This window comes from Candoia aspera, chromosome 2, assembly GCF_035149785.1.
Source record: "Candoia aspera isolate rCanAsp1 chromosome 2, rCanAsp1.hap2, whole genome shotgun sequence".
Classification (NCBI taxonomy): Eukaryota; Metazoa; Chordata; class Lepidosauria; order Squamata; family Boidae; genus Candoia; species Candoia aspera.
The window spans coordinates 193167433-193182468 of NC_086154.1; the positions used below are offsets into that span (position 1 = coordinate 193167433).

The following is a 15036-nucleotide window of genomic DNA, read 5'->3' on the forward strand; positions in this document are numbered from 1 at the left end:
CCTATTCATTATGGTGGTGGAAATGCTGCCAGTGTCACTTCACCGTTGCTTCTCCTGCTGTAGAAGATGACTGGGGGAGACCTTAAATTAAGTTGATTTAAAGTTCTTATGCTCCTACTCAACACACTATTGACAAAAGAGACATTACATCAGTCTCAGAGCTGTAGTAATTATTATCCTTCCTGTTGAAATCAGTCAGATGGAAGAATGCGTGTGTATGTATCTGTATTTTTTTATGTGAATATACAAACACACCTACATATTAGTTAAAATCACAGATATACAAAACAAGTTGGCAAAAGCCCCTTACCATCTACCCTATGACCACACCAACTTTATAGGCTTTGAAAGTGGTGGTGTCTGTTCCACAGACCTTCTCCAGTGTCACTAGTATTGTTCTATCTGGATACAATCTTATGTACATTTAATTTGGAAATAACTTAGAATAAGTTTAAATGGTTTAATTCTGAGTAGGCATGTGCATGATTAACCAAAGCTGGAATAATAGGATAGACATCTACCATGTTTTGTTTTGTTTGTTGCCTTTTTTCCCTCAATGCATAAGGGTACTCTTGGTGCAGCAAAAGCCAACCTGAATTTTGGAAAGTTCAGGAGGAGAGCTTTGCCAGATCTCTGGAGGATGTGTTCCTCTATAAAGAGATAAGGCCTCTGCTGTATGTTTGCCCTACAACTTCACTAATACTAAGAGTGCACAAGAAAGTTCAGCAAGACATGAACATCTGTATATTGGACTCTACCTTACAAATGGCAACCATAAATTTCTTATTCTTCACTTCATATTTTAAGGGACAATACTGTCTTTTGCTTCATTCACTGGACTTGATCTCTGCAAGTATTCATTCAACATTTAAGAACAGAGTTGATTGACAATGATTTAAGAGCCAGTAAGTCAGTATCAATCCTTAGCAATCACATAGATTTTCTCCAGGATGATCTGTCCCAAACCTAGTTCTTCAGGATTTCTAATGGTGCACCCATCACCACTGTAACTGAGTCTAACCACCTTGGTGCTGGTCATCCTCTTTTTCCTCCTACCCTTCCCAGCATTAGAGCCTTTTCCAGAGAGCTGGGTCTTTGCATAATGGGTCCAAAGTAGGATAATTTGAGCCTGGTCATTTGTGCCCTGAGAACTCTGGGTTGATTTGTTCGATAATCCATTTGTTTTCTTGGCTGTACATGGTATTCTCAGGAAAATTCTCTAACTGCAAAGTGCAAAAGAATCAATACACTTTCTATCCTGCTTCTTCAAAATCTAACTTTTGCTTCCATAGAGTGTTGTAGGAAAAACCATTGCCTGCACAATTCTCATATTTAAAGATACAGACACATCACAGCTTCTGAATGTCTTTTCCAAGGCCTTAATTGCTACTCTACCTAGTAGTCTGTGGTATATTTCTTGACTTCAGGTTCCTTTACTTAAGATAGTCAATTGTAAAAGGCAGAAACTATCCACCACTACAGTATCTTCATTGTCAGTTCTAAGACTGGTTGCTGCCCCTGTTGTCTTAAGCTTGGTCTTCTTTATATTTAATCTTAGTCCTATTTTTTCATTTTTCCAGCTGTTTGGCATTTTCAGCTATCTAGAGTAGTGTCATCAGCAAAGCCCAAGTTATTGATGTTTCCAGCTTCCCTCAATATATGTTCCACATATAATTTGAATAAATAAGGGGAGATTAGGCAGCCAAGTTCTGGTCACTACAATACAAAAAGTATCCTTGAGGAACTAGAAAGATTGCAGGGAAGAGCAACAAAGATGGCATGTGGTTTGGAGGCTAAATCCTATAAAGAGCAGCTAAATGTTTAGCTTAAAGAAGAAAAGGCAAAAGGAAAACATGACAGCAGTCTTCCAATACATGAAGGATGTCACAGGGCAGAGGGTGTGGATTTATTCTCCTCCAAATTTGAATTGAGGAATTTCCTGACTGAAGCAGTGGAACAGCCTGCTTCCTGAAGTTGTGAGTTCCATCACTGGAGGTTTTCAAGAAAAGACTAGACAGCCATTTGTCCAGAATGGCATGAGGATTTCTGCAGTGGGCAGGAGGTTGGACTACTGTAGAAGACCTCCCAGATCCCTTCCAAGCCTATGATTCTATGATTTCTATCTCTCTATTGGCATCCTTTAGCATACCAATTTGAGGTTGGACCCTCCTGAGTTCAGAGATCTTTTGGAAGATTTCCCTTGTTTTTTCATGTCTGTTTCCATCTTCACTGTGTTTACAAATTTTGTTGTAATCCTGTTTCTTTTTTCTTCTAACAGTTTTCTGAATTTTTTTGTTAAGTTCCTTCCCAAAATTGTTGTCTTTCTTGGCTTTGGCTCCCTCTTCTTGGAATTTCCACAATTGTTCTATCATCTGGTTTGCTCTTTTCTGCTTCTTGGTCTTTGGAAGTCTCTTTTTAAATACATCCTTACCAGCTTCCTTTATTTCATTGCTCTCTTTGCTTATCGACCAGGTTCAGGACTTCAAAGTAATTCCTAATGTTCTCCTTGAAAATGATGGGTACGTATTCAAGATCATGTTGTAAAAACTGGTTGGTTTTGTTCTTCTGCTTTAGCTTGACTTGGAACTTGAACATTTTTTTAAAATTTTTATCCCACCTTTATTATTTTTATAAATAACTCAAGGCAGTGAACATACCTAATACTCCTTCCTCCTCCTATTTTCCCCACAACAACAACCCTGTGAGGTGGGTTGGGCTGAGAGAGAGTGACTGGCCCAAGGTCACCCAGCCGGCTTTCATGCCTAAGGTGGGACTAGAACTCTCAGTCTCCTGGTTTCTAGCCCAGCACTTCAACCACTAGACAGTTTGTGATCTGTTCCACAGCCAGCCTTGGTCTTCAAGCAGTAATCTGGGCAATTATACAACCTATCCTCTGCCTGTGCCCATTTGTAGGGCAGATTTCTTTCCTACACTTTTCTATAGAACATACCCAAATGAGTTTTTGCCCAATTGAGAAGGTGAGATGCGTCAGTATTCTAAGAACCACAGTTATAGATAAGCAGTGTGTCCAAATAAAAATCAAACACCTGAAGTCTGGATTCTTCCCTCTCTTCATTCTTGAGGGTATTGTCTTATATTTTAAACCAAACACCTGCAAAGTTTTATGACATTTCAGAGAACGATAGAGTGACTTAAGTGTTTGTCAACTTTCAGTCAGTTTGAATGTAGCTTGGAAAACAGATTACACTTTGGCATTATAATCCTAAAATGTAAAATGAATCACATTTCAATTGAAAAAACAAGCCATGAGATGTTATGAGTAGACCAAAGTAGTCATTCTGACATCATTGATTTACAATTATAACCACTGCAGACTGAGGCATGTATAAATCCTGTTGAAATTAACAGGCTTAAGCACATCTAGTTGCCTAACGTTGAGCTGTACATCATGTCATTCTCCTTCAAGACTATCATCTATGATTTCCTTTTGTGAGATGGACTGCCAGGGACAATGAATGCTGTACCACTGCCATGGAAGATGAATGCTATACCACTCTCAGCTGTAGCTCAGAGCCAAAGAATGTGGAACAGAAGTGGTTGAAATGGATAGGTTAGGTCTGCACAGCCTAACAATGATATTTGTGGCCTGCTATATATCAGTCATCATCCCCTGCTCTTGCAGGTTCAGAAGGGTAATAAAAGGAGGTTCACTAAAGCGCTGGAGGACCACTCTCCAGTGACCTTTACTCAGCTTGAAAAGCTACAACTTATACATGATCTTTCTGATCAGACCTTTCTAAAGAAAGTACCCTGAACCCTTTCACAGAAGTACAGTTCCCAATGTTCTTTGATTGGGAATGAGACTTCCTATTAATAGAATATAGGCATGTTTTATGTACTGTAGGACATAGGTTAAAGGAACTTTCAAAATCAGCTTGCAGCTGCTGTTAACAATTAAGGGACAAATTTTAGAAATAATGGATTTTAACTCTCAGTGACAACAGTATCTTCTGAGATTTAGGCTACAGATGGAGGAGTTCACTCAGAATTTGAATTCTACTTGTTCAGCTTTACTCATGCTGGAAACATGACAATAGTTTCTGTAAATATCTAAGGAGGGCCTTTACCTTATTGTCAAGAAGCCATGGTTTACCCAACAACTGGATTTATGTGGGAGGATTTCCAGATTCAGAAAGTGCAACTTCCAGGCAGATCTTGTTTTTTCAAATAAACAAACAACCCCTGATTCTATTTGGAAACGCAAAGCAATTTTTTAAGGAGAGGATTAGCAATTCTCTTTCAATTTTGGAGTGTTTTTCCTCAGAAATCAAAAGATGACCTTGAACTACACAAATGTATTCTTTACAGCAAATTGCTAAGTCAAAATTACATCCCAACAGTTGGAAGAAGATCAAAGTAATTTTCTCTTAAAATTGCTGTTTTAAACGATTGTTCACCCTTACCACCTTGTAAGAAATGATTTATACAAATTGAAACCCTAATGGAATGGCAGGCCTCTTTCTTTCCGCTCTGATACTTCACAGTGCACAGACATTGCCATCCCCAATTCATTTCAATCAGCTGAGTTACTTAACCTTGGAAGGAGTAAAATTCCACATCCAAAGCTGAACTCGTGATGCACTCCCAGATTTTTAGAATATGTTCATGGAAGAATTAGAATTATTTTCTTGCTTGCTAATATAAGAATGTTCTTTCACAAATTGGTGACAAATAGCTGGAGTAGAAAATGACTTAGACTTTCAAGACTATATACCATATTGTAAAGAAGAGTTTCTTTAGGGTGACATCTTTTTAAGCAATATGTGATTCAATTAAAGCATTAACTGATGATTCCATTTAATCTGTGGGGCTGTGAATTGAGGGTACAATTTTTGTATATTTGGATAAGTCACTGTGAAGTAACAGCCACAGTGGTGAAAGGAATAGTGAAAGGAAAATCCATCTATCATAGTTCTTACTAAATTGTGCATTATCTTATACTTCAGTGGCTGTGTTTGCATGATTCATTCAATTAGGTCATGGGGGTTGTGAGAGAAATTTCTCTCACAAATGATCTGCTTAATTAGATTAACTAGAACAGCTACCTCTGATCAACTAACTCCTTCTACCACCAAACAAATTGCTTACAGGAGAGTTAAGTGCCCTTTCTGACATTTGTCCCTGGGACAATATACTCCACTTCTGGGGCCATTTTGGCTTTCCTCTCCTGTGGTTACATGGAGGTTTAAAAAAAGGAAGGAATGGGTAGGTGTAGGTAAGGAGTGATATACCTTCCTAGCTGTGCTACTACAGATTTTAACACTATTTTCCACTAAGTGAGATTTTTTTAAAAACCAAAATTTGGGGAGATATTTTGACTTTAAGAAGACTGGTACCATACAGCCCCATCCACTGGATGAACAGACATTATCCACTTAATAGCATTAAGGACATAAGCAGTACCTTGGGGCTGGTTGGGACCCCTGGCCCATCTACTCCAGCAGTCTGTTCTCACAGTGGCCAATCAACTGCCCAAGGTAGCCCAGCAGTCTTCAAGCAGATGGCCTTCAGAGGCAGACACACTGCCATCAAGGCTAATAGCCATTGATCCCCACTTCCGTGAATAGGTCCAACACTTTTTTGAAACCAGCCAGGCTTGTAGCCCACATCTCATGGTAGTGAATTCCAAAGTTTAATTATGATCAGCTGCTTCCATCCCCAGGCTCAGCTTCAGTGCCATCAGCCATTTTGTTCTACTCAGAAAAGCTCTGCTGTTGTGATAGAGGGGATCCTCTGAAAAAGTGAAGGCAAAGAACAACACACACACGGGATGGGAACTAAGCTTTGGATTTAAAAGGAGGTGATGGCCATGATGTCTCATCCTATGGTAGTACCTATCCAACTTTGTCTGTGCTTTGAAGTTTATTTATTTATTTTTTTGATTTTGAGGCCATGCAACTCCATAGTGACTCTGGGTAGCTTAAAAATTAAAAGGAAAAAAAAGTCAATAGGTAAGTATTTGTGTGTTGTTGCTAAAAAAGCAACTTGGACCTGTTTATGTAATCATTAGGAATTGAGCTTTGACTTTATCTTACAGTTATGGTCAAGTGCTTCCACATGCTCACTACAAACACAGTGGCATATGGTAGGCATGTGACAATATAATCACACCAATGCCGTATGACTCATGAACTTGTGTCAAATGTCCTGATGCAAGTATATCATTGCAGCATTTGTGGCACTATGTCATTGCATGCATGCGGTCATTGTCCTTCAGATGCTGCTGTGAAAGCATTAAAAGAAAATAATAGCAAACCGTCTCCCTGCCCTGTAACTGAATTACAAAGTAATATTGGCATACTTCTGAAATCAGCATCATGCGTTATACCTGCGAATACACCCTGCTCGCAAAAAAGAATGTTACCTCTATGTAAATCCGTGTAGAATTGAGCTACAATTGCCTATTTGTATGGAACTCTTGTAAGAGCATAAACAGATTTCTTTTATTATATGCCCATTCCATGCAAGTAAAAGTAAGTGGATCAAAGCCTTTTCTTCTATAGTTTTTTTTTGCTGAGGTAATGAAAAAGAACCTTCCTTTCTGTTTTATATTCTCTGTCTCAAAACTGAATGCTAACTAGCACTCATACTGCTCAGTATCCTTTTGTCTTGGTTCAGTAATGTAATTATGATTTAACAGTAGCAGATAACAGGTTAAGAAGATTTTCCTGCTCAGAAGATGAGTATGTGGATGTGCAGGTGTGAGAGACACAATCTATATCTACTGTATATCTATATATCTCCTTTCCTCAATACCTGCCTAATCTTCATTGGGTGACATTATGACTGAGGCCTTAGGCATTTCAGCAGCATCATAACCAGATCCAAATGTGCTGCTGCAGTTATTGCTCATCCCAGTTTATGCTCAAATTATAGAAGGAAAGAAAGAAACACTCCTAATGAACCTTAGAAGCATCACTCCTGATTTTCCCTAATTTTAGTCCTGATAGACTAAGAGGTAGCACATAAGGGAGTGTGGCCTAAAAACTCATGGAGCAGCCCCCTTCTTATCTTCCCTGCAATTCCAAATACAGGTTTGGTGGCAGGCAAACAAGTGTGTGCCACATGCAGGATCCTTCTCCAAATCTTTGTGTTAGGTAAATGTTAGCTTTCCACACTCTTATGCTCTACGTCAAAACAGGCATAACAAGATTTATGTTGCTTTTAATAAATAAATGGTGCAGGGCCAACTGAGCCAGATCAAGACCATGACGTGGGCGCAGGGGGTGGGTGGGCTGCTCCTCCAGAAACAACCAGTCTTGTGGCAGCTCTTTGCCATGCATGGAAATGAACCTTAGCCCCACTGGTGTCCACAGGGTGTGGTCAAGATCACTGTGATAATGCAGTTGAAGCTCTGCCCTATTTTTTTGTGCGGTGCACTATTTTTTGGACAGAGTTCTGATCATGCTGTTGTGGCCTTCATCTTGACTGTTTTTACCACACTCCACAGATATCCCTGCTTAGCCCTCTCTCCTGATACCAACATGCCACCTACTTCAACCATGTTCCTGTTCAGGTCAGCCATTTCTCAAAAATGCCCACAGCCAGATAATGTGAAATTAACATGTCGTCTTTGATCTCTAGAAGGGTCCCAAAGTGAATCACAAAGGAAGGGCTGCAGCAGACATTCAGAAGTGGGCTGAGCAACACTACACAGGGCTCCAATCTGAAGCCTAGGAACAAAGATAAAAGGCCCAAGAGTTAGGGTTTAAATATGGCAAAGCCACCCCAGCATTCTGGATGGGCATATTGCCACATACAGATGGGATTGGTAGTCACCAGTAATAATGATCCTACACACAGAAAATGAACAGATGCAGATAAAAGGCAGTGCAATATTCTGATTATATCTGAAGTTCTTCTGGTTATAGCCTTCCCCCCCCCCCAAATTCAGTAAAGTAAATCTCATCTTAAAAATGCTTTTCTATTTCAGATTTCCCTTTCTTTAATAATTGGATATAAATTCTCTATCCTCTCCTATATTTTGCATTATAGAAAGGGAGTCACATAAATCTCACTTTAACTTTCTCTCCTTAATCCAAGTTCCAATCCCACATTAATAATGGCATTAATTAATTTAAGACAATTAAAATATTCCAGTTACATGCAATTCTATTTAATCAGAAATAAATTCTACTGTATTGAATCAAATATGGTATGTATGTTTGCACTGTAACTGTAGCAAAACCTTTTTTACTTGTAGGTTTTCAACTGCATAGAAGTAAAAGAGTGCAAACAACTGAATGATTTACAGGAATTCTGGGGTCATCTTAAACATCTCTACCATATTTTTAACTAACATAATTTAACATTTAAAAAAAAAAAATCCTACATGATACAAATGGCAAGGAAGTGGTCTTAACTGTGAAATGAGCACTGTATGGAGGAGGAGATGTTTCTAATCAAGCTACTGTCTCTGAATGCTGTATTAAGGGATGTGACATTATAGTTTCATGGTTTAATGACTGCAAACAGAATAAATAGAAACCATCGATTAGTCACTTCTTTTTATTACTGAGGTTCGCTTGGTCCTTCTAGTACTTTCTGTTACATGAAAATCCTACCCATTCCTCCTCTGCGTTTGCTTTATTTCACAGAATCTATTACAGGTAGTCCTCAATTAATGACTACAATTGAGACCGGAATCTCAGTCATTGAGCAAAGCTGTCATTAAGCGAGATGGCACATGAATGCTTCGCTCAACATCCACAATATCAGCACTCCCGGTTGGGGTCGTTAAGTGATCTTGCGGGTTGTTGAGCAGATGGAGTCCCAGTTAAGGAGTGCGGGGTGCCTCGGGGGAGTCTGGGAGACCCGAGGAGGCCAGGCCCAGGCCGCGCACAAGTGTTTCTCTGCTCAGGAGCAGAGAATCCTGCCTGGATCTTGGCTCCCTCTCATCTCTGGGGGCTGTTTCAAGAGCTCCCTGCTGAAGGATACACCCCCCCCCCCTGCCGAGGCACCCAACGCTCCTTAGCTTACTGTGCTGCCTCTCAGCTCAGGGGCTGAGAATCCTTTGGCACGGAGCTCTTGAAACAGCCCCCACAGATGAGAGGGAGCCAAGATCCAAGCAGGATTCTCAGCCCAAGCAGAGAGGCAGCGTGGTAAGCTAAGGAGCACAGGGTGCCTCTGGGGGATGGGTGAAATCCTTTGAGATTCTAGCTCCGTGCAAGCAGGCATGAAGGATTTAGCTAAATCCTTTGTGCCTGCTTGCACGGAGCAGGAATCCTTCAGCAGGGAGCTCTTGAAACAGCCCCCAGAGACAAGAGGGAGTCCTCTCAGCAGGCAGCAGCAACTGCTTGCAACCTTCCCTGCTGGCTTCCCCATTGACTTTCTGGGGAAGCCGGCAGAGAAGATTGCAAGTGGCGATCACATGATCATGGGGCACTTGGCAACTGGTCGTAAGTGCAAGCCGGTTTCCAAGCACCCAGATAGCACTCACATGACCGCAGGGTGTGTGTGTGACTTTTGCGATGGTCGGAAATGCTTTATTGGCCTTAAAGCACCCTTTCCAAGGCTGTTCGTAACTTTGACTGGTCGTTGTGACTGGCCATTAAGTGAGGACTACCTGTAGTATAAATGAAGGTCATTTGTTTCAAAAATCCAACAAAGATAAATGGAATAACACTAGAAATTTAAGCCAGCTAATTGCAGTAGGTACAAAACAGGCAAAAGAACATAGACTGCCCTAATGTAAAGAGATGCACTCATGGGTTGTTGTTTTTTTTTTGGCTCTTCTAGCCCTAGAAAATCTGCCTGACACCTAGACCTGAAAATATCACCCCAGGGATATGAATTCTTTATGGACACATTGGTGAAGCATCTGGATGTGAGTGTAGATGACTAAACAAGGAACACGATTCTGTGCAGAAATGCTGATTTACTTCCTGAGCCAACCTCCTGCCTCCCTTCCCCATGATGCTATTGCTATAGCATCTTCTATTGGAGCGATTGCTATTGAAATGCTATTTCATGAGGTGGCGGGTGTCCCTGTTGAAAGGTGTAGCCTAGGAAGCAGGGAGAAGGGAGGTTCTCTGAGAATCAGCCAGAAGTGGTCTGCTCACAAAAAGGGCTTCTGCCCCATTGCAGAACTCTCTTCTTTTCTCTGACAGGTGAGCCTATTCAGCAAAGCCTCTTAACTGACAGTGATTGGAGGGAAGTCATGCAGAAGAGATAGAACCTGCCTAGAAATGCCTGAATTCATCTGAAGTATTGAACACCACAGATAACTTATTTATTGCTCAATGTTTTTCAAAAGGGCAGGGTATAAGAGGCTGATAAACATAGAGACAATTCATGCTTTTAGGGGCACAAAAATGGGAGAAAGCCAGCTTTGGGCATGTTTATAAAATTACCAACTGCAACTTGTTTAAGTAAAATTAGTTAATATTATAAAGAAATCAAGCTGTATGCACATAGTGTTTTTAAAATATTTTTTAATATTTTAATATAGTATTGATACATACTGTGTATATACAAGGCAACACTGTGGTTACACTGATTTTTTCCCAATAGAAAAAAATTCCTTGCTGCTATTATTCCATGTCTGAAGATGACTTAGGAATGCCATGCTTATTGCTACTTGAAAAGAACTTGAAATGCTCAGGTAATGTCCAGTAACTCCAATGGAAATGATGAATTGTTGCACATTTAGGCCTGCGTGCATTCCTCTGATGATTCAGCTCCCAATCCCAGAAGGTTAATCCTGGTTTATGACTTATGCATTTATCAGTGATTTGAAAGTTTTTCACTCTGAGAGAGCTAAAGTTCCTGCTCCAACAAATCTCTTTATGATAATTTGCGTGCTTATGTTTGTGCATCAGGCTTTATGTTTATATCCTTGGTAGCAGCAGTCCTGCTCTACAAGGTGGGGCAGCCTCCAGTGTACTACCAAAGGATAGCCTGCAGAAGCGATGGAACCTTCTACTGGGCACATGATGTACTAACAGGGCCAATCTCCATGATCTGTTGCATTGGGGTCTCAATTAGTAGTAGGAGGAAAATATACATTGAACATAGCTCAGGATGTGTACACAATTGATTCCAGCGCCTAGGATTGTTATAGGTCGATTGCTTCAGTAATCCCAAGTATTGAAGCAATTCTCTTCAATTTAGGAGCTTCAGATCTGATCCACCACAAATGCTTTAGATAAAAGCATTTGCCAAATGTATGTTTGTTCATTATATTCAGCTGGCTTAACAGCAAACATTTGTTGCTTAGAGGCAAACGCTGAAACCCACTAACATGGGAGCTGCCAAAACCCACTTATTTGCGAGCAGCCCCTAAGGATTAATAGGGCTTCTGTGACAAAAATACATTGATGTTCACCAAGCTGCTTTTCTTCTATCCTACTTTCATCACTAAAACAGATGAACAGAAGCTCACATCATTCATCAGTGCTGAGATACAACTCTGTAGAGACATAGACAGGGACAGGCTGAAAACTGGATGACCAGAACTATTTATTGAAATCAAAGAAAGGGGACATGTATAGTACTGAAGGGTGCAAGGAAAAGGCAAAATACCATTAATTTAAGAACATTTTTCCTCTAGCAATAGCAAAGCTGTACAAATATTTTTGAAAAAATAATTTTGCACAAGATTTACACTGTACACTCCTTTATTTGTACAAACATGTTTACACTTTGCACATTTCATTTATAGCATATTGTATTTAAATACATACAGTATTATGCCTCTCACACAATTAAGGTGCAATTTGTCAAAACATGATATTTGTATATTTTCTTTTCAGTGTTCTTTGGCACATACCTGGCTGATTTATCAAACAGAACAGTGTAAGACTGTCTAAGGCTACAGATTTGTTGTTTCTTGATAGTAATCAAGTGCATTTTTCTCAGATTAGCACAAGCTTATTTACAAAATCATATCTTCCATGAATTTCAGTTTGGGTTAGGTAGCTAACCAGCAATGTCTACAGAAAAGTTTATATTCTGCAGTAGTATTTTTCAAGGGGGAATAAAATTGCATGATAAGTATTGGTGTAAGTACTAACTAGATGAACGGTTTAACAGTATGGAATGTTTTCATAAAGAAATCACACTCACATGGCCAATATGAGAATATATCTCCATTACACTATGAGCTTTCATAAAAGGCTGCTATTTATCTTTCACCAGTCAAGGGATATATGTTGGTAGACAAGCTGGGATGTAATCAACCAGAAGTCCGCTTCTTGGTCATGAGACCTGTATTTTGGCACTGCAAGCTTTCAGATTCAATTGTAAGATTAAATGAAGAAGCAAACAAACAGCATGCAGTGAATCAGGTATAGTAGATGCAGTACTTTAAAAACATACACTTTCTCTAAGCCATTCAATGAATAGCTGTGCAGTTTGGCTTGTATTCAGTTAGACCATCTCCAATGGAACATGAGGGATTGGGACCCTTTTGGAGCAGATTTTCAGAGTGGGCAGGAGACTGTAGGAAAGAGAAGAAATTAAAGTTTGCTTGTGTCCCTATGAAATGCATCCTTTCATCTCTATCAAACAGAGAGCTCTAAAATTGTGTCTTACAGCTTCCAAAAGGAGATTACTAAATGAGGAAAACGATTGTCATGGCCTCAGAGCCAGGCTCCAAGATGCGGGTGGATCAGGTCCCACTGGGTGCTGTACCAAGGGATTCAACAGCCACTGAATCCAACACTGATACCCTCTCAGGCCCCTCCTCAGCCAGCACTGATCGTTCTTTAGCTAACATGGGTGCCAAGAAGCAGGGCAAACTTCCCTGGCCTGACAATCCTGCAACCTGGCGAAGTAAGCACCTCACTAGCAAGCAGTAAGATTCTGACTCTACAAGCAAGCCCAGTGCCTCATTATTGGCAACCCTTGAGCAGGGCCTTCCGTTGCTGGAAGCAACTTTGGCATCTGGCTTTGTGCTCTGTGAATTCCTGTTCTTGACTCCTGCTTCGCTTTGACCTCGGCATGTTTCTGATCAAGTCTCTGGCTCACCCCTCACTACTTTTCAAGCTATCGTGTGGTATTGGATTACAGACTGTCTGCTAGGATTATGTCTTTTCCTCAGCCTCTAGTAAACTGTCGTGCACACACACGCTCTTTGTCCTGCTTTTGCAACTCCTCTTCTGTCGCCTCCCCCTATCTGTTTGTTGCCATCTCTCCAGACAAGCCTTCCTGATGTTCTTACAAGCCTCACTGCAAATGTATTGCTCCTAAAACACTCCCCTCCTGCCATGGTGTGTGTATTTCTACCCAGCACCTCTGCAAGCCTTGCCCCCAAGCGCCCCCATTATGCCTGCACTTTGCTTGCCAGTTGCATGAACATTTTCTCCCTTCGCTGAAGCCAGGACACAAAAACTAAATTATTAGAGTTTCATTTGCTGCAAAGCTGTTGTGATTGGCTTAGCTCAAGAAGTTCCACTATGTCATAAGTATAATTTATAATGGAAATGAAAATATGAAGTTCTCAAGTAATAATTTCCAATTTCAACAATAATTTATGTTTAAAAATACACATACATTTTCAAAAACTTCACACTTACTCCAGAACTATCCTTCTTTTTAATAGTTTAATAGTTTAAATAGGTAATTAGCTATCGGAATAGATATTTTGCACAGAATCAGTTTGAAGAGAAATGTCTCAGTAGCAACTGAAACATAAGAATAATAAGGATATCTTTTTAAAAAATAATTCCATGCATGGAATTGCTTATCTGGAAATACTGTTTTATTCCTCATAAATAGCTTGTCTCCAGCTCATTGTTCCGACTTCTGGGTATGGTCATTGTAAGCAGACATCTAGAATCCTTAGAAATATGACACAGCTGTTTAAAAGATACATATTTTTATAACCTGTCTTTTTCATATATCTGCCCACAATGACCAAATGCAGCAACAGCTACGAGCCAAAGAAAATCTGGAGTGTCTATCTCAAAGGAATACATTTATCCTCTGAACCTTGCTAAAAGATTTCATTTCAGAATCTTACACAGGTGCTGCTGGAGAATCTTAGACTGCTACTGTACATTCTCTACTATGATAGTACAAATTTTTCTGAGAACATAACTAGGCTTGAGAATATACCTATATTTCTGTATTGGAGATCCTGAAGAAATCTCCACAGCTCTGAACATGCTGGCTGCCCCTCATCGAATGACTGGGAAGAAAGAGGCCATGTTCTCAGGTGTGGGGAAATATGGTTTGGACAGCCTGTACAACAGGAGGAACAGAATAGCTGTGTTTTCTGTTTCTGAGTGGCTAGGGAGACAGAGCTTGTGAGAGATTTTTTTCCCCTTCTCTCTGTATGCCTGTAGGAATACAGGCAGAAGACAAAGAACAGCATGAGGAATCAACAGTGTGATGAGTCCAAGAGATGGATTGACTTAGGGTCTCTCATGTCCTTTAATCCAGTGTGGCCCCCCATCAGTCAATCAACTTCAGAACTGTGATGTCTGGGTGAACGATATGGTGTCAGACTTATCCACGGCAAAAGCTCCATTCACATAGGATTTCTTTGTCTCTTTTTCCTCACTGTCAAGCACTGTTGTTTCCAAAGCAAAAGGATTCGCTATGTTAACTTCAGAGATGGTGTCTGTCTGCTCCAGTTCCGTTTTGGAGAGTTTCTCCACAACGCCAGTTCCAAAGGCATCACCAAGAACATTTACCATTGTTCTGAATCGATCCCTAGAGAATAGACAGTTTAGGATAGTCAGGATAGGTGGCAATAGGTTTAACCTATTTTTATGTAAATGAGACTTGTATGCCAAATTTATCAGTATTATCAGTACCAGTTTAGCGTTCCAACATTGTAACTGAAGAGCTCAAACAAATTCTGAGGAGAGTCAGACAGTATTCAATAATCCAGTTTTAAACATTGGAATTTCAAATGCCCTTGACCATGGAAGTCCAATCTGTGGTCTGTCTGCTTCCCCATTTCTGCAGAGCTGCCTGCTCTTGGGTCAATAGAATGAAAAAGGATGACCTCAAGGTGCTGGGGACAAGGGCAGCATCAGTACTACGATGTACTTCTTCATTACTTAT

At 40.2% G+C, this 15036-nt stretch overlaps 1 protein-coding gene across 2 annotated transcripts in view; it reads right to left on the reverse strand.

Annotated features, from left to right (window-relative positions):
- Positions 1-11464: 11464 nt before the first annotated feature.
- The window catches only part of SLC1A1 (solute carrier family 1 member 1), a 43571-nt gene continuing 39999 nt past the window's right edge, over positions 11465-15036 (reverse strand). Inside the window, exons 12-13 of one of the 2 annotated variants that reach the window (XR_010067316.1) lie at positions 14080-14679; positions 11465-12460 (exon numbers count right to left, since the gene is read on the reverse strand). Coding sequence is in view for 1 of the 2 variants with exons in the window: in XM_063295084.1 (XP_063151154.1) it covers positions 14433-14679 (247 nt within the window). In the remaining variant the exon portion in view is untranslated. Of the gene's footprint in view, positions 14680-15036 lie in introns of both variants that reach the window. The other variant, XM_063295084.1, reaches the window with a different exon arrangement.